The sequence below is a fragment of the Mus caroli genome, chromosome 8, assembly GCF_900094665.2.
Source record: "Mus caroli chromosome 8, CAROLI_EIJ_v1.1, whole genome shotgun sequence".
NCBI classification, from domain to species: domain Eukaryota; kingdom Metazoa; phylum Chordata; class Mammalia; order Rodentia; family Muridae; genus Mus; species Mus caroli.
The window spans coordinates 55634823-55655877 of NC_034577.1; the positions used below are offsets into that span (position 1 = coordinate 55634823).

Below are 21055 nucleotides of genomic sequence, written 5' to 3' on the forward strand. Positions count from 1 at the left end.
AAAAATTTAAAAACCCTTAAGAGACAGAATAGAGCAATTCAAATGTAGGTTTACTTGAAGAATACTTGGAGTGTATGTGATTTTCATAAAACATCTTTCTATACTATTTCCTCCTTTTTGTTATCAAGAGAAGTAATTGACCTTTGCAGAAGTGTATTAATCTTTCTTTTCTAATAAAAAAAGCAAATGGATTCTGAATTCATTAAAATTTAGGAATGACAGAAGAAATCAAAATATCACTACATTCAAACTTGACTGAGAGGTAATCATTCTTGAAATTGACATAAAAGATGAAGGTCTCTGCTTCTTTACTCCAGGCAAAGTCTAATGTGATTTTTATTCTCGATCTTTGTGAACTAGGACTTATTCTCCAATACAACATCTTTGTTAGACCATGGATGTTAAATTCTTCGGTTTATATAAACAGTGCTTTGCATTTGCTGTGAGAATAAATCAATAAACCATATTGATGCGTTAGAAGCAAGCAGACCATCAGTAAAACAAATCCTGTGAGGACAACATAGAAGGCTGTAAGCTCTTTTCTATTATATGTAGAATTATCTTATTGAAAGTTGAACTAAACAGAGTGGATCTCTCAAGAACAGGCATTGCTTGTAAAAATCATGTGTGTATGTGTGTGTGTATGTGTGTGTGTGTGTGTGTGTATGCAAAGAAAGAATCTATTTCATCCTGCAACTCTAAACTTCTGCAGAAATGAAGCAGAAATTGGCAAGGATGAGACACTGTGAATAGACACAGGCTTACCAGGTGTATTTTGCATATAGATATAAATGAGAAACATGATGGAGTACATTCATATTATTGCCTTTGAATGTTTATGTTTATGTGTATAAATGTATATATATATATATATATATATATATATATATATATGCGTGTGTGTGTGTATGTGTGTGTGTACTAACATTAAAGAACAATTTTATTCTTTGTTGCCATGTGACTATATTCTATTTAAGTATCAATATTAAAATTATATGCTTTATGATTTCTTTTTTGTCTTCACATAAATAAGACATAATTTTCTTTTTACTTGTTATTAAATCTAGTTATTGTACATATACTCTGAAACAGGGAAAATTTGTAATTCCTAAGAATTAGAAGTGTTAGCAAATGTGTTGGTCTTTAATTTTATCTTCCGTCCTGAATATGTTTTGTTTAAGTTGAGACTGTTTTATGTTGAGAACAAACTTCAGAAAGGCATATGTACTGTTTCTCTTTGAACTGTTTTTTGTACACTCTCAGACTGACCTTAGATTTATGTGTAAAAGCAAACAAACAAAAATAAACTCAAGAAAGTAAAACAAAGAAGCACAAAAATAGAAAAGGATAGATGAGACAAAGATTTCAGTGGTAGGAGAAGGCAGAAGGGAGAGGGTAACCAGGACATGTGCACACATAGCATCATTGTATCATCTTTTGTTGTTGTTTTTTTTGTAATTTCATTTTTTGTTGCACATAAGATCAAGCCTTAAACAAATAATGACAATTTTGTGGGTTTTTTTGATTAGGAGCCTACTATTTTTTCTCTTGGCTAAATGCTCTGGCAAATATTCCTGATATATATATATATATATATATATATATATATATATATATATACTAATATATATATATATACACTAATAATTTCATCACCAAGGGACATTAAATATCAAATAATTTTTCTGTATCAATGGGGATGATCATATAGCCTTGTCAGCAGTTTTCTTTTTATTTATTTATTTTTTTATTAGATATTTTCTTAAACAGAGTTCCGTACAACATGGAGGACACTGATTTACCATAACATGTTCTGTGAGATAACTGCTTATTTTTAGAGGGAATTTTGATTATAAAAAAGGTTTTCTTCAAGTTATATTGATTTTTTTTAATCTAACACACTATATTTAATTCTTCGGGGTATATCTGGAATCATAATTATAAAATTTTATGAGATTTTTTAAATTTTCAATTGAAATGGAGCAAAGCCTAATAAATATGATGATAGATAGATATAAAAATAAATTGAATGCAGCCAAGATTAGATATATAAATTTATTTTTATGAGAGTTCATCCAAACTGTTTTATTTTTTGTGTGTTTTTCTTTTTTTTTTTAATTTTTAATATTTTTTATTACGTATTTTCCTCAATTACTTTTCCAGTGCTATCCCAAAAGTTCCCCCACACCCCCCCACTTCCCTACCCACCCATTCCCATTCTTTTGGCCCTGGCATTCCCCTGTATTGGGGCATATAAAGTTTGCAAGTACAATGGGCCTCTCTTTCCAGTGATGGCCGACTAGGCCATCTTTCGAAACTGTTTTAGTATTATGTCATATTCATTTATTTATTTAGATAGTAGGTTGTTGAAATATCAAATCTGGAATATGTTTGAGAAATTTTGCCACTGATTAAAAAAAGCCTTCTATTTTCACTAATAGTTAAAATATTTAGTGGAAATTTCAGGTACTACTACATCTAGTAGTGTTTTAGGAATCTCTCAGTTTTATGCGTGTAGAATTATCCTCTATTTACATACATAGGTTAAATTCTTGATTTCTTGTATTTTTGTCTTGTAATTCTGTCTTAATTTTCCTTGACCTATCTCTCAGGCTAAGCCTTATCAGGCTCAGCCTTATCATCCAGTGCTGCTTCCACATTCTTATTTAAGTCACAATTTAGGACAAAACTGTTCAGTAATTTTTATCACTTTAAATCTAGTTAGTTATATCAATTTTAGGTAATAAGGGGAAATTTCAAAAAATATCTTAGAGAAGAATAATATTAAATTGGTATTCAGTAGCCATCATAGAACAGAGAAATGATATGGTCGATATAATGTTCTTCAATTTTTTAAAGAGCACATTTGCAATCATAGTGTCTCTTGCAAAAGAGAACCTTTGTGTTTCTAATACAAGTTTGTACTACAAAATTCTCATATAACATTTTATAAGTCACCAAGTTTTTTCACAAATTCTTAACACCCTGTTATAATTTATACATTCTTCAGATTATTATAATCATAATAGTAATACTTGGGTTGTTATAAATAGTAATTATAGTTGATAGCCTTACTACAAATTGCCAAATTAATTGATTAAAAATATAAGGTAGTAATCTAAGTTTTTCTTAATTTAGATTTTTTTCAATAAACATTTTGTGTGATGGTTCTAACTAAAATCATTATCCTAAAACCAAGAAACAGCAATAGTGCAAGTTCACACAGTTAAACTAGGTGCTATTCTTAGGGACGAACCTGATCCAACTCATTAAAAATTTATATTCTAGATAGCAAACTAGGTTAAGCCAAGTTAAAAGACATCTGTAACACACAGCATTGTAACTTGTTTGAGACATTACTCCAGCTGATACATTCAGGATGCCTTTAGAATGTTCAAAATCAGTATACTTAGAACTCAATTTGAAAACCATATTTCCTCTGCCAAAGACACATGACACATATATGCAAACAAAAGATTATTGAAATGGCCAATGGATATTATCAATCAGTGCTCTAAATGGAATGTTAGTGTAAAATTAAAGTGTAAAGTTTATATGTAGCAATGTATACCTTATAAGAATGTTACAATGGCCAGGTGTGGTGGCACATGCCTTTAATCCCAATATTTAGAAGGTGGAGGCAGATCGATCTCTGTGAGTTCGAGGCCAGTCTCATGTAAAGAGAGAGTTCCAGGTCAGCCATATCTTGTTGAACAGAGAAACCCTGTCTCAAAACAAAGTAATATACATTAAAATCACCATTCAAAAAATAATCTCAAGCACAAGGATATTAAAGTATATAATAAGGTCACAAACAATAGTGGCAGGCTTGTCATATTCAATACCACTATGAATAAAGTGTTTGTGATATAGAACAAATATATCATTGTTCTATTTAAAAATGATATATTCATGTAATATTTGACAAATAAAGATATTACTGTAAGAATGTAAACATTAAATTAATAAGGGAAATAATTTTCTTACAAAGAAAATTATGCTTATAACTAGAAAATAGTTCTATAAACTTATAAAAATGTAAATTTTAGAGTAGAAAAATTATCAAAGGATTTCACTGATACACAGTATAGGAGTATACATTTTCTTATACTTCTCCAAATTTGCAGATTCAACAACCTAAAAAAAAACTTTACATACTTTAAAACTTCCTTCAGAAGTCTGAGTAGGTTTTTCATTAACTTTCATTTGATTTTTCTATAGGCCATGGCATGATGATTTTACTCAAATGTAGACAGGTGAAAAAAAGATTGCACCAATCCAACCACATAACCTGAAATGAAGCATTTAGGAACACTGTGCCATGCAAATTACCTGACCATTCCATTGTAGCTGACCAAAGTCCTCCCAGAAGCAGTGCAGTGCTACTGATGATTTGACCTAATGTCAGCGACAATCTTGTATCAGTCTTTCTAAATGATTGTCCCCTGTCAAAGACATTTCTACAAGAGGTTCACATGTGTTTTCTAAGGTTTCCCACCTGGAAAAAAAAAAAAAAACACAACCAAGAACACATCTGTTTACATAGATTCGCTCATTAGTATGTGGGCTATCTGATATATTGTTAGCATTTAAGACTGTGGATTTTAAAGATAAGCTATGAGGTGTAAGGATTCTATACATTCAATAGCAAAGGATATATCAAGACTTGATTTACTTTCAAGAAAGAGTTATAAGTGCATATGGGGAACACTGTACAGAAACTATAGTGAGAATTGGTTGGATGCTCCAGACGGAGCCTGCAGATGGTCCAGGAGTCTGGGTAACAGAAGCAGTACATTTGGCCTTCCAGACTGCCATTAGATTGTAGGTTGTGCAATTCTCTTAGAACACTTGACCCTCCAGCTTATGTTTAGGGTGAAAGCTTGAGGACCGTATGGCCAAACAGTTTGATTTTTCCAAACAAAGTGGAGCAACAATAAGCTAGGCACCAAAATGGTTCACAGGAAAAGGAGAAACATGTTGTAATATTGAGAGGTCATGGCTTAACCCCATCTTGACTTCTCTATAAGAGTAGACAAATTGAAATTGAGTAACTGAGATAGATGGAGGTTTAATTTAAGGCATTTGAAGTCCTTTTATAGAGCTTTCTAAGATCACCCTCACTAGAAATGAGGAAAGCAGAGGTTACTTTGAAACACAGAAGCCCATCAATACCCTTTCCTCCTTCAGTTCTTTCAGACTTAAGGAACACTTGGTATTCATCTTCTATGACCACAAAATAACTAGGTCTTCTTAACAAGAGTAACTGAAATTCCTCCTTTAGTCTCATCAACTACTAAACAATAAATTCAAACAGACTGTTGATCATTGTGTGTTCTAGGAAAGAGAGGGCTCTCATGTAAAAAGGTGCCTAATAATGTTTCAATCTTAGGCTTCTATAAACAGCACTCTGGGGACTACCTGTGGGTGAGATGGAGAATTAAATTTATATCATTATAGTTCCAAAGGGTGTAAATTCTACTCACAGTTTGCAACAATCCCACCAGCCTGATTTTGTTGTACAGGAAGTAACAAAAGACACTGAATGTAGGCATAAAAGTGTAATATATGCACAAAGCATTACATATGACCCTCTAGATCACTATCAATACTTACCTGGATAACCATCTGGAGGATCACTTTTCCTAACCACTAATAGACTTCATGCATGTGCACGTGCGTGCGCGCATACACACACACACACACACACACACACAAGCATGCATAATGGTAGATAGATGACAGATAGATGGATGATAGATAGATAGATAGATAGATAGATAGATAGATAGATAGATAGATAGATAGATGGATAGGTGGATGGATGGATGGATGGATGGATGGATGGATGGATGGATGAATAAATAGAGCCTGATTTTCTTACTGAGTTATATGAACCATGTAGTAAGAGAGTTAGCATCATAAATATTTTAGAGTACACTTTCTAAGAGATTATCCAAATGCATACTCTATAAGATTTTAGTAGATGGCATAGAAGACTTGTGATGTACATTTCTGATCATTCTGCTTAGAGAATATTTGTTGATAAAAAGTACCATATCTTTGGTTGTGAGCCTAGCCTTTAACAGCTGAGCCATCATAGTACTACCGGAGGATCCAGCAATACCTCTCCTGGGCATATATCCAGAAGATGTCCCAACTGGTAAAAAGGACACATGCTCATAGCATGTGTTCATAGCAGCCCTATTTATAATAGCCAGAAGCTGGAAAGAACCCAGATGTCCCTCAACAGAGGAATGGATACAGAAATTATGGTACATTTACACAATGGAGTACTACTCAGCTATTAAAAAGAATGAATTTATGAAATTCCTAGCCAAATGGATGGACCTGGAGGGCATCATCTTGAGTGAAGTAACACAATCACAAAAGAACTCACACAATATGTATTCACTGATAAGTGGATATTAGCCCAAAACTTAGGATACCCAAGATATAAGATACAATTTGATAAACGCATGAAACTCAAGAAGAATGAAGACCAAAGTGTGGACACTGTGCACCTTCTTAGAATTGGGAACAAAACACCCATGGAAGGAGTTACAGAGACAAAGTTCGTAGCTGTGATGAAAGGATGGACCATTTAGAGACTGCCGTATCCAGGGATCCATCCCATAATCAGCTTCTAAACGCTGACACCATTGCATACACTAGCAAGATTTTGCTGAAAGGACCCAAATATAGCTGTCTCTTGTGAGATGATGCCGGGGCCTAGCAAACACAGGAGTGGATGTTCACAGTCAGCTATTGGATGTATCACAGGGCTCCCAATGGAGAAGCTAGAGAAAGTACCCAAGGAGCTAAAGGGATCTGCAACCCTATTGTTGGAACAACATGATGAACTAACCAGAACCCCGGAGCTCTTGTCTCTAGCTGCATATGTATTGAAAGATGGCCTAGTCGGCCATCACTGGAAAGAGAGGTCCATTGGACTTGCAAACTTTATATGCCCCAATATAGGGGAATGCCAGGGCCAAAAGAATGGGAATGGGTGGGTAGGGAAGTAGGGGGCGCTATGGGGGACTTTTGGGATAGCATTGGAAATGTAATTGAGGAAAATATGTAATAAAAATATAATAAATATTAAAAATCAAAAAAAAAAAGGACACAGACTAATCAAAAAAAAAAAAAAGTACCATATCATTGGATCTCAAAAGTTCCCACAGCCCAAGCATGACGTATTAGTCTCAAATAACAAGATAATGGGGGCAAAGTCATCTATCCAAATAGATTAACAGTATTATATGAAAAATGTCGTCAACAGGTTTATTTCACTTTGGGCACCTCAAATGTAGAAACCATGGAAAAGCTACTTGACTATCTTCCATGTCAAATTTTTATGAAGGACTAAATAGAATGACTAAGATAGAACACATCATCATACTCTCTCCATCACCCTAAAGTTCTGTATTCTATTTTAAGTGATATTATCAGAGAGCTTTCATCCAATTAGAGACTGAGTTCACCCAGGAAGCTTTCTATGTGCCTATATCTGTAGTAGTTTATCGACCCTCCCTGAGACTAAAAGCCAAAGACACAAGGGCATTGGTGTTGAGTGATAGCAAAAGATTGATGTCCCAGTTTGGATCAAATTTGTACTCCCAATACCTGCTATACCTCCATAGATTTGATGACACACAGCCATTTTGATTTGGGCCATCTGCTTTGTAAAGTAGGGCACATGATAAACTCTTGCAATGTAAAAATAAGTTCCTTTAAATAAAACTTTTGGAGAGAACAGAAAGTTTCCTAAAATAAAGTGTCTTCTTTCAACAGGGTGTCACATATAGAGAATGATAATGCAGTGTCCACTATAAAAACAGATGGTTGTAATATGCTTGTTTCTATATTTCACTTCTGACTTGTGACATCACAGCTGTGGTATTTGTGTGTTAATTATATATCCCAGTTGGATGAATGGATTTAATGTTTCCTCCCTTTGCCTTTCCACGGGAAACTCCAAAGTACAGATTAGATGAACAAATACAGGTGGTTTTCTATGGAAGGCTTAACTTCCCGCTGAGAGTGAGCAACCCTGCTCATGTGTGTTCTCATTGTGCTCCTAGTGTTGTGGCTGGGTTTACTGGGGAAATATATTAGAACAAGAAAGATTGAAACAGAAAAGTGATTCCTGTTCATCCTTATTTTTCAGTTTATTCTCGTAGTATAACAAAATACTATTGCTTCTGTAAGAAAATATTCATTGATGTTGTTCTTGTTTAGTGATAATTTTATCAATGATAAACCCAGCTCATACAAGAATGAAGAAAATCCTGGAAGAATTAAAACACATAGCTTTAGATCCCCTTTCATAACTTGTGTCCATTACTTGTACTGAGTCTTTCCTCATGCCCTTCACTTTTAGCTTTTCTTGATCTCTTTTCTTCATCTTATCATGTACTCACAGATCTATTTGTTTGAATACATTTGCTCATTGGCTAGATTCCAGAGATGAGAAAGCAAACAATTGCTTCATTCTGAGATTGTGTAAATTTGCTTAATATACATTTTAGATTTCCTGAAAATTTTAGCATTGAATTTTTTTTTTAAAAATAGTATTCCTACATACACACTAATTTTTTTTAATAATTTATCTGTTGATTAACTTCTGTGATTCCAATTCTTTGTTATGTTGAATAAAGAACAAGAAAGAAAATTAAGAAAAACAAACAAATAAAAATAAGAATATTTTAGATCAGTTACATAAATCATTCAACTATACTTTTTAAATGGTTGTAAAATATGTGAATCTTATTTCAATAAACACAACATATTGCACAGATACTGCCTGACTCAGTATGTGATGAACAGTATTGTCTCAGTCAAAGAAAGTCACTGTTTATTGTAGATTTTACTGTTTCAACTAACTTGAATTCCCCGTTTTCTATGAGTAGTTAAAGTAATGTATTTGTAACTATATTTTTACTGGATGAAAGCCACTTTAGTGAATACCCAAGATCTGTTTCTTTGGGGAAATAAGGTTAGGATCTAGAGAGTTTGATTGATCCTTTCATTATCTTTTGATATACTGATGCCCTCAAAGGGTTTGCAGAATTGTCCGTTGATGTTTAAAGCCTAAAAGTATTTGCTGTGGGATCACATGAGTGTTTGTGTGCTATGGTGGGAGGAGGCAGATGTTCAGTTATTCATCCTAGATATGATTAGCATGTTTTCATGTCACTACCTAGTGGATGCCAAAAGCAGTTCACCTACCTCTTGGCCAAATATATCTCCATCTGTTTCTAGTCAATAAAAGAGAATGTATTCTTATTGAGAACCACTACCCTAAGCCATCTGCTGTGCCCCTGTTGTTGAAGTCATCTTGAACAGGTGTATCTATACCTTGGAGATAGGGATATCTTGCATAGTGCAGATATGGCCAATAGGAAGATTAGATTTTATAATTCTTTGATATCACTATTAAATAAATGACTAAATGATTATATGATAACTGTTGTGTGACTAGTATCAGAAAAATTCCCTGGCCTATCTTTTCCTCAATTTGTTATAACTTAAGAATTCCAAGTGAGAAAGTACCCAAGGAGCTAAAGGGTCTGCAACCCTATTGTTGGAACAACATGATGTACTAACCAGAACCCCGGAGCTCTTGTCTCTAGCTGCATATGTATCGAAAGATGGCCTAGTCGGCCATCAATGGAAAGAGAGGCCCATTGGACTTGCAAACTTTATATGCCCCAACATAGGGGAATGCCAGGGCCAAAAGAATGGGAATGGGTGGGTAGGGAAGTGGGGGGCGCTATGGGGGACTTTTGGGATAGCATTGGAAATGTAATTGAGGAAAATATGTAATAAAAATATTAAAAATTAAAAAAAAAAGTATTCCAAGTGTTTCCACTCTAGTTTCCACATCTGGGAAAGCATACTCTAAAAAAGATAGGCTAAAGTCTCATGCAAGGGCCAACTATTTTCAAAGCATCAAACAATTATGAGTGTGAAGAAGTCAGTTGACTAAAGTGTTCAATCCCAAAGACGAGCACACCTGGAAAAGAAAAGTTTGTCCATAGAGCTATATGAATAAGAACAGCTGAAGTAAACTCACTTTTATCCACACTACACCTTGGGAGACGATGAAATCAAATTCCAAGAACAATTTTGTGTTTCGAAAAAACTGAGATCACAAGACTCATGTCCTGTATTTTTCTTTTGTTTTGGTTGGTTGGTTTTAGATTTGTGTGTGTGTGTGTGTGTGTGTGTGTGTGTGTGTGTGTGTGTGTGTTTCTCACATGCACTCAAAAATTTCCTCACACAGACCAATTCTTGGACTATGTTTCAACATCCAGGTCTCAGGCTTGTAATCAGAAATGAATCAATCATATCTTTCTCTACATTATTTGAGTATGGATAATTATGGACTAATGAGCATGCCCTTTCTGTGATATTTTGGATCACTTATACCTTGAAAATATTTCAGCTCTCTGCCAATTAAGTAAATTGACATAGTAAATTAGAATGAAGTCAGTGGACAAAGATGAAATCATTTGAAAGAAGGATTTATTTTAATATTCTAATGTCCTTTATTTAAACTGCATTTCCAGAAATTTATTAAGGAAATGTCATCCAGGTGGATCATTTTAAGGAAAAACTCCTTCATTTGTGAAAAAATATTCTGTAAAGATACCATTTCATCCAATTATGTAAAATTTAAAGAGAGCATGTGTTGATTTAATGGTGATTATGGCTAAGAAATTTTGCTAACAGATGATGTTTACATTAACATTTAAGTAAAATTTCACAAATAATTTCTTAGAAATAATTTCATAGTGCCTATTAACATAAAAAAATGAGTAGCTTTCTCCAGAAACTACAAACTTCACATTTATAATAAGCTTTTTTTATGAATCAAATTTAACAGCCTCATACATGTATACAATGCACTCTGATTATTTTTATACCTTGTAGTATTAGTAATGTCATTTCCAGTTTTGTTTTGTAACATACTGAGCTTGAACTCAGGGTCTTCTAGTGATCATCTGTTTGAAACTATCCATTAGTGTCTGCTTGGCTCTCCAGCGGGTACCTAACTGAAGACATGGCCCCCACCATAGAAAATTATATCAGTAGCAAATATATTAATAAGGAAGCACACATTCCAATGAGTCCCTCAAGTATTCTGCCCTAGCTATTTGGAGACCTATTCCTGTTCAGGAAAAGTCATCTACATTCAAAGGCTGTTTCACATCCTATAGATGGCAATCACTTTGCATTTTTTGTCTTTTGTCTGGCTCTGACAATCTGTCCATCCCCCTTTCCACAATATGCCTTGAGCCTTAGATGGGGTAGAATAAATGTCATTCAAGAAACAATCTTTGAATTGTGCTGTTAATTCATTATTCACTACAAGTACATGTTCCTTATATTCAAAACAAAACAAAAAATTTACTGCTGGGCTAGGGAGGCAGCATAGTCAATGTAGTGATGGCCTTGCAAGTGAAATATCTGAGCCTGACCTCCAGAAGCAAAGACATAATGCCAAGTGTGGTGCAGCTTAGCCTAGCAGTTGGAAGGAAAAGAAAAGAGAGTTCTGATGGTTTTGTGTACAATCAGCCTAGCTCAAGTCTGGAAGGCAGCAACGGGGGCACTGGCAATTGTTGGGGCAGCAGTTGTGATTGCTGGGGCAAAAGTAGGTCATTTTCAGTGATATTTACCTTTCTTAAACTCTGTGCTATTCAAAGCCTTAAATGCAACTGGATTCTGGTAATTAATTAATTCTGTATAGCAACAAGGAATTAGGTAAAGAATTTATTGTTAGAGCTCCTTTTTCTCTTTCCCAGAAGCCTTACTTCTTGCTGGACAAGTGAGAGGGAGGATTGGAGCAATTAAATTTTAGTGAACCAGAAGAAGAAAGTCATGTTCGCAGAAAGAAAAAATTTATACAAGCAAGCATGCATAGACACACACACATTCATACACACACATACAAAAACAATGTTAGGCTCAACAACCTGTCTCATCAACTCTAAAAGTATTCATGCATACATACACACATATATACTTACATATACATGTATACATACAAATATACATACACAGACACACACACACATACATATATGTTTGTTTGATGGAGCACAAGCTCCCATGAGCAAACTCCATAATGCAAGTGGCAAATGCCAGTACCAAAAGAACTCACTCATTCTATCTGAAAAATAAGCTCTAACTTTTATTGCTCAAAGAAAGAAAAGACTCCTATTTTTATTTCTGTTAGTAAAAAAGCCCCTGAAGAAAAAGCTCCTATGTAAAAAGCAGTGTCATGGTAAAGTAAAAATCCTGCACTCTCTGCTCTACTCTCTCATTCTCATTGTTCCTCCTTCTTGTCCTTTTCAGGATACATGATTACATGCTATTCTAAGCCTCTTTTTTCTTTTCTTTTCTTTATTTTTTTTTCAAAAGTCACAATGGTAAAGCATATATCCAAATCATAATATATATAGGAAGTTACAAAAGAAATGTATATATTTGTTTCCATTAAGACATTATCTAATTAAACATTCATTATTTGTCACTAGCACCATTGGTTTATGGAAAGTCTAAAACAATAATTCTTATGTCATTAAGTTAGCATGGTTTTGTCAAAACACAAAACATCTGCCTTGTTTTTTATTCATATTGAAATTCTGTATAGATAAATCTAGTCAATATTTTATCTTCTGTTCTTGCACCTACAATAAATTATCCATTCCTAGTTTAAGAACACAGTAATCAGGTAATGGTTCCACAGCCCATTCAGAAGGAATGTTTTCCCTGACTGTAAATCTGATCCAGGCCTTCTTTCTATCCTACTGCAATGAGCAGTACATATGAAGCTATACAGCACCCTAATTGCAGCCTTGATCCATAAAGGGCTCAACATCACCTGTATGAATTTATGGATCATATAGAAACCTTTTTAAGAATTATGAAATCATCTATTTGTCAATATAGCATTACAACAAGAGAGTACATTGTCATTGATCTGTAGAAGATCTGCCCAATAGTGTGGGCTGATGCTCAGGGATCAAAACTCAGGAAATAAGTACTAACAATAATCAATCATGAGATGAAAATTCTGAAGACCTTGCAAATCAGAGAATTTACCCAACAAAGCCAGGCAAATGGTGAGTCATCTCCAAAGCATCACTTGTTAGTACTTGCCTTTCCTACATGGCTCCTGATTGTTGCACATTTTATAAATTGTGTAATGAATTAGAACTTACATATCACCAAGTCCAAGACATAATACTGTAATAAGTTGAAAGAAGTGAAAATAAAAATATTAAATTAACTAATTTGGTTCCCATTAAATCATTTGTAATTAAATTCTCATTTATGTTTTAGATTAGATGTTCAAATTTTATAGTATTTAGAATTTATGTTTTTTTATGACAAAATTTTTTCCACAATTATTAAAATGTTATATTAATTTTGAAAATTCTGTTCTAATGAAGGAGCCACTTCTCAGTTGCAAACTTCTACAAAACTTTCTACAGATTTTAGTTATTTGTTGCAGAAACAGTCTAGGATTCTGTTTGTCCACTAAGAGTTTTTCAACAAGAAAAATGAGGTGTAGCAAGGATGTAAGTGACAGGATTAGTCACTGAATGAGTTTATTACTTCCTGATGTCAGCTGAATTAAATTATTTGCTCATCCATTTCTCATTGGAGCCAGAATGTCTGCTCCATTTAATTTTAATATAATTTTCTCTGTGTAAATTATGGGGGCAACTTCTAAAGAAATCATGTTAAATCAGAATTAGCATACACAGTTCTTCTTTGTAGGAAGGTAATCATAGACTCTTAAAAGATGGAATTAGATTAGAAATCTTTATCCTGTCAAATATGTAGCTATAAAACACTATCTTAAGAAGGGTTTTAGGACACACAGGTTTAACATTTTATAGTGTATCTGTTTTCTAGAGAAAATCAAGACAAGTCAAAACAAAACAAAAGTATAAAATCACTTGTGTCATAATATTTTAATAGTATTCTTTCAGTTCTAGTTGTTTTCATTAACTACCATGGGAAAAATGCCTTTGCTTATAATAACTCATGGACTGAGTAAAAGAAAAGCATTTTGAAATTCTGGAGACAAGTGCTGTTATCCTGTTTATTTTATATGGGGGTTTCCATGAGAACATTTTGGAAAATAGCATTGCATGCAATGTTTAGGGACTGATATTTGGAGACATATAATTCTCAATAGTTTTGTACATTGACTCTACTTTGGAACTTGGATGATAGAATTGCAAGTATACTGTTGCTGTGTGTGTGTGTGTGTGTGTGTGTGCGTGTGTGTGTGTGTGTGTGTGTGTGTGTATCTCACATCGAAGATTAGAGACTCCACTTAAAATGTATATATGGTATATATATTAATATACATATATATTGAAATGATTTCTGGATTTAAAAACAGTCTTGTTGCAGTCTTGTTGTGGATTGGTTCAAATGCTATTTGTGTTAATTTGACTCTCCAACTTATACTTTGAAACTGGCATATCTGCCTCTAAGGTGTTGAGGTCTCTGCCGCTAGTTGGCTTATGCTGCAGTGCCTGGGCAGGGAGACAGAGGCTGGGTATTAGATTCCTAGGCAAGGGAGCACAAGAGAGGAAGAGTTTTAGAATTGCCATGCTAGGAAAGGAATAGGAGGCAAGCATGAAAGCTGAGAAAGACCTAGAACCAGCCCTGTGAGAACTGGGGAAGAGTCCTCCCCTGGCTGGCCCTGGGTAGGAGAGATGAAATATAAAATATAGTAAGAAATAATTCAGGAATATCAGAGGAGAGAGTGTGGTACCCACTCACGGGAGGTTCCAAAGTGCGCAGCCACTGAGCTACTTAAGGCTTATTAAAATGAAGCCGGCATGTGTGTGCCTTTCTTCCTTGAATCCAGAGAGTTGGGCAGTAGCCAGAAGCGTGTGTGCACCCACCGGAGACTTTAGAGAGGATTAAACAATTATTGAATCACAGTCTTATGTTACAAAGCTAAGTTTTGTAAGGACCTCACATTTGTTCACATCGGAGACTTAGAGACTCCAGTTAAAAATGTGTATATGGTTTTATATATGTATAGGGGTATGTGTATATGTATATGTCTTTGTGCATGTATTCACAATATATCTACCTGTATAAAATGTAAGCATGTATATTGTGTATCATGTTATAAATATGGATATTAATTTTGTATATAAATATGCATATTTGGTATCTCCCTGTGTGTGTGTGTGTGTTTGAAGTGTTATCTTCGTGGAAAATCAAAAGTGACCATAAAATTATTTTATGTTTGTCAACTTACACATGCAAAAATTTCAATGATTTTCTTAATTTGTTTTGATATACTACTCAGGGGTGTACAAGTTAATGACTAAAGACATCATCAAGTTGTGCCACAAATAGAATTAAAGAAGAGAGATAAGTCATACATGCTCAAATAACTGAAACAAAATGGGAATATATCCAAAAGACAGCTCAGGAGATATCCTGTTGATTTCTATATCATTATTCTGTCCTCTTATAACTTTAACTTCAGTGATCAATTTATAAAAATGGTCTGTCCAGCAGTAGTGACTCAGGCCTTTAATCACAGCCTAGGGGACAAGAAACAGCCCCATCTCTAAGTTCAGTCCCAGCCTAGTCTACAAAGTCAGTTCCACATTGTCAGGTCTACACACAGAGAAGGACTGTCTAGAAAAGAAAAGAAAAAAAAAAAGAAAGAGAGAGAAAGATTTAAAGAAAAGAAATGTCTGGGTCCTTTCAGCAAAATCTTGCTAGTGTATGCAATGGTGTCAGCGTTTGGAAGCTGATTATGGGATAGATCCCTGGATATGGCAGTCTCTAGATGGTCCATCCTTTCATCACAGCTCCAAACTTTGTCTCTGTAACTCCTTCCATGGGTGTTTTGTTCCCAATTCTAAGAAGGGGCACAGTGTCCACACTTTGGTCTTCATTCTTCTTGAGTTTCATGCGTTTAGCAAATTGTATCTTATATCTTGGGTATCCTAAGTTTTGGGCTAATATCCACTTATCAGTGAATACATATTGTGTGAGTTCCTTTATGATTGTGTTACTTCACTCAAGATGATGCCCTCCAGGTCCATCCATTTGGCTAGGAATTTCATAAATTCATTCTTTTTAATAGCTGAGTAGTACTCCATTGTGTAAATGTACCATANTTTCTGTATCCATTCCTCTGTTGAGGGGCATCTGGGTTCTTTCCAGCTTCTGGCTATTATAAATAAGGCTGCTATGAACATAGTGGAGCATGTGTCCTTCTTACCGGTTGGGACATCTTCTGGATATGTGCCCAGGAGAGGTATTACTGGATCCTCCGGTAGTACTATGTCCAATTTTCTGAAGTGGATGCTCACTGTCAGCTATTGGATGGATCACAGGGCTCCCAATGGAGAAGCTAGAGAAAGTACCCAAGGAGCTAAAGGGATCTGCAACCCTATATTTGGAACAACATGATGAACTAACCAGTACCCTGGAGCTCTTGTCTCTAACTGCATATGTATCGAAAGATGGCCTAGTAGGCCATCACTGGAAAGAGAGGCCCATTGGACTTGCATACATTATATGCCCCAATACAGGGGAATGCCAGGGCCAAAAGAATNGGAATGGGTGGGTAGGGAAGGGGGGGTGTATGGGGGACTTTTGGGATAGCATTGGAAATGTAATTGAGGAAAATACGTAATAAAAAAAATAAATAAATAAAAGAAAGTATTCAAAATGCTCAGGGGAAAAAAAAAGAAAAGAAATGAGAAAAAAGAGCAGGGAAGAGGAAAAAAGAGCAGAAAGGAGGAGAGAAAAGCAAAGCAAAGCAGTCATCCGACAATTCCTTGACTATTGCAATTCTCTGTCACTGATCACAAATATGACCCCTGAGAAACTTCAGCACTGCTCTGACCATACAAAAATTAATGATATAGAGTGTGTAGGATGTCTCCTAGCAATGTAGATATAAATGATATCATGTAGAAATTACATGTACACGTAACATACCTATGTATTCTTTGATCTTCTATTGATATAATTAAACCTACATGTCTTTGAGTTAATATTTTGCTCCTTTTTTTTTGTTTACACAGTGCAAACTAGAATATCAGGCATGTGTCTTAGGAAAACAGATCTCTATCAAATGTGAAGGACGTTGCCCATGTCCCTCCGATAAGTCCATGAACACAGGAAGAAATGTTAAAAGAGGTAAGTGACAGAAACTTGTTTATAGCTCTATGTTCAATCCACTTTCCCAGAATAATTTGTAATAAATAGTAATTAGCAGAACGTGAAAGGAATTTGCTTTTATAACTATGAGCAGATCACAAGAATACTCTCTGTCAGCTTATTCTCAGTTGGGTGTCAGTTATGCAGAGAAACCTTCTCCAAGCCTTTCTTACTTGCTTTCAAAATAAAAAGAAACTTACAGAACTGTTTACTTCTTGCTTGCTCAAAACATATGAAATCTCTAAGGTGACTCTTTCTAAAAATGATTAGGTACAAAATGTGTAAATTTAGTCTGATATTTTGAAGACCTAGGAATTGGTTCTTAATTAAAAATTTGACCACACACAAAATATCTTAAATATTGTTTTTATAAGTGAGATGTTTACTCAGTGTGCAGTGTATGTATGTATGTCAATTTCATAAATAAAACATTTCAGTAACTTGCTATTTGGTGCCATATATACTTTGTCTTTCTTAGATTACTTATTTCAATTTTCATGTGTGTGTGTGTGTGTGTGTGTGTGTGTGTGTGTATGTGTGTGTGTGAACACCTGAGTCTAAAACTGTCCAATTCTTATAATTATCCTGGATGCCCTATGGCAGAGAAATGTTCATTACTGATCTTTTCCTGAAACATTATGTATAATGGCTACAAAGATGATTTCATATCAAATTTCCCTTATATAAACTTTAGTAGTTTGAACATCCATCATGTGCTAGATTTCTGTATTACAACAAAATGCCAAGACTATACCAAAGGATAGTTTGAGTCATGGCTCGATAGATTTAGTCCATAATTTTTGAGTTCATATTATAGTATAAAACTGTAGGGAAAAGTGGAAGAGTGTTGCCAAAACAGAGAAAAAGGAGGCAGATTCCCAAATCATTTTCAAGGATGTATCCCCAAAGACCTAATTTCCTTCATTAGATTTCAGATATTTAATGTGAAGGTTTCATCACTTAGGAGTAGCAGACTTGGAAGACTAAGTATTAAATCCACAGATCTTTAAGGGGAGTCAAAATCTAAGATACAACACATACTATAGCTCTTAACCAGTGCTTCAATATCATGATGAACACGCTATGCTATTTTCTAAAACTCAGAGATGTCACTTATTTACATGTCAGTCAGTAAAGTCACAATTCTAATAAATATTTTAAATAAAAATTATGTGATGATATCAACCATGTTAAAACACTGAATCACCATTATGGTTCTAAAGAAAATTAACCAGTTTTAAAATGGACAGTGAAAACCCAGTGTTCAGACACTATTATGAACTTCTTTCTCCAAAGGGCTGGGATGCCTTCTAGTAGTGGCTCTGTGCTTTAAACATTTTTTTTTTGTCTTATACTAGAATAGATTAGCTTTACGCTTGGTTACTTCTATATCATTTTCTCTATCTTTCCATCCAATTTCTTCAACACCCTCTAAATAACTTTTGGCACATTGAATGTATCAATTATCTCCACAACTTCTAAAGCTAATTATAGTTTTCTTTCAACTGAGATTTTGATATCTGTGCCTTCCTCACTCTATGCCTGAGTGAATGTACTTCCACAATTGAACTGAAGATTTTTGACTGTGATAATCACTTCAAGCATGACATTAGCCCAACCACATTTGATATCTCAAATTTTACATATAGAACATTAATAACTTTTGAAATGTCCTCTTGGTAAGTGTTTTCACCTAAATTACAGCAACCCTTAAACAAGATCTCTGTTTAGTAACATTTCCCAATTTCAAACTTATTTTCAAATGAGGAGATATGTTTTTATGATATCAATTTATCATGTTATCTCATACTGTGATAGAATAGCAATATGTATTAAATTAGGAAAGTAACATATCTATAAAGTAGATACTAATTAATAAAAACTAATTGTTTTGAGTCAGTTAAATTTTTATTGCAGTATTTATATTAATATGTCAAAAGAGAACTTTTCATAAAGTCCTAATATCAGGGGATGAAGATAATTTGTGTTCAATTGTGCATCAAAAGAGAGGTAAGAGGATTTTAAACTAATTCTGCTCTGACAGATTGTCAGGGCAAAGGAAGAACAAGATTTGCCAACTACTGTGGAAAAGCAGTACAGAAAATTTTGAATGTCATTTCTCCACAGTGCCAAAGGCCAAGAGACATGGGAAATGTAAAACTCAGTTCAGTATCATTTCCAATCTTCCACCTGTCATTTATAGTAGAAGCATGTCTTAGGGCTACTGTGCAGTGCAGGAAATTCTTTTTAATGTCATCTCCATTATAGAAGTAGGGAGAAAGAAACTACATTCTATAAAATAGTTCTTCAATCTTTCTGATCCTCCTTCTAAGGTCAAATTGATATCACAGTAAGTTTTCAGTTTATTAATTGCAGAATCAACCTTTTAAATTTGCTTGAACTACATCAAAACAAATAATATAGTGTTTTTATAAAGTAGAGGAAAATATAATTCACCATTATTTTCCGGATGTTATTCACTTGGGAGATACATAAATTGTTCCAAACATTTACATTTAAACATCTTAAATAAAGAATTATAGATAATTTATAGGTTTATTATCCTGGATTCTGACTTTAGACTAGAGTGTATAAACAAATTCTTCAAAGAATAACTTCAATTTAAAAATCTGGTATTTTATGCTTCTTAGAGATTTCCCTTCATTTATACATATCTCTAGCATCATTTGATGCCTTTCAGTCACTAGATGTAATATTTGAAATAGGTTAGACATTTCAACTGATTATAAAGGACCATGACATGTTATACCTGAGAAAATATGAGACTTACTGTGAAAATGAACTATAAATATATTATTTTCATAACTATCATTTGCATACATATAAAATACAATTATCTATTTTATGTCCATAAGAGGCCTACAGAATCAGGCCAAGAACATAAAGAAATATTTTCTTATAATTGAAGATGTTTCCTTATGCATATATTTAATTGCAATTGTTCCTAAACAGAGAAAACCTTATATGTATAACATCAAAAGGTCCCTTTTTGTTATTCATTTTATCCTTTAGGCTCAGGGCATTGACCTTTTTCATTCTAACTGGAGCATGATCTGTGCCTCGTGATGAATGTATTTATGGTTTCAGAAGCTTCTGTTTCCTCTTGTGTCCTTGCTTCACCCTCTGCCCTTGGGATTATGGCCTCAGAGTGTAGGCATCTGGTACTGTGTCAGCTATTGTTGAGCACTGTCATTGAAGCAGCCATATCCAAGTGCTAAGGGAGCATGGGAGATTGGAACAATGTCTTATTTTGCCCTGTCATCTTGGGTAGTCAGTGGTCCTGGAGTGGAGTTCTGACTTTTTATATTGATTCCTTCTCTCCTGTAGTTGCAGAGACATGAGGAAAGTTTCTTTTTGTCTTGCTTTGGTTTTGTCTTTGTTCTTTCTACTTATTCACCAACACTCTATCCACTGTAAGTCACAGCCTTCCTTTAATCTTTAGTTGGTTAGCTTCTCAGACAAAGTATTAGTAGTCAGTTTCCAGTTCCTCGGGAATCACATACAAACGCACATGAGGAATGGACTTTATACCTTAGCATAGAAACCTAAAGTCATGGAATACATATGTACAACATAAATTACCCAGCGAGTATCCAAGTGTCTTTAGTTTTTAATCTCAAAATACCAGAATATAATGATATTTAGTGGCCTTTTGACAAAAGATGATGCATTGATGCAGTATAAGAAATAAGAATGAAGAAAGAGGAGATGGCTCAATAGTTAAAAGGGCTTGCTTCTCTTCCACAGGACCAGATTTATGTCCCAGCACCCAAGTCTTATAATTCATAATAGCCTGGAA

The 21055-nt window shown here is 34.3% G+C and overlaps 1 protein-coding gene across 4 annotated transcripts in view; it reads left to right on the forward strand.

The window, feature by feature from the left end:
- Spock3 (SPARC (osteonectin), cwcv and kazal like domains proteoglycan 3) overlaps positions 1-21055 on the forward strand; it is a 373684-nt gene that overhangs the window by 260358 nt on the left and 92271 nt on the right. For all 4 annotated transcript variants that reach the window (XM_021169488.2, XM_021169486.2, XM_021169485.1 and 1 more), the window contains one exon: positions 17100-17214. In XM_021169488.2, the coding sequence (XP_021025147.1) occupies positions 17100-17214 (115 nt within the window). The remainder of the gene's footprint in view (positions 1-17099; positions 17215-21055) is intronic.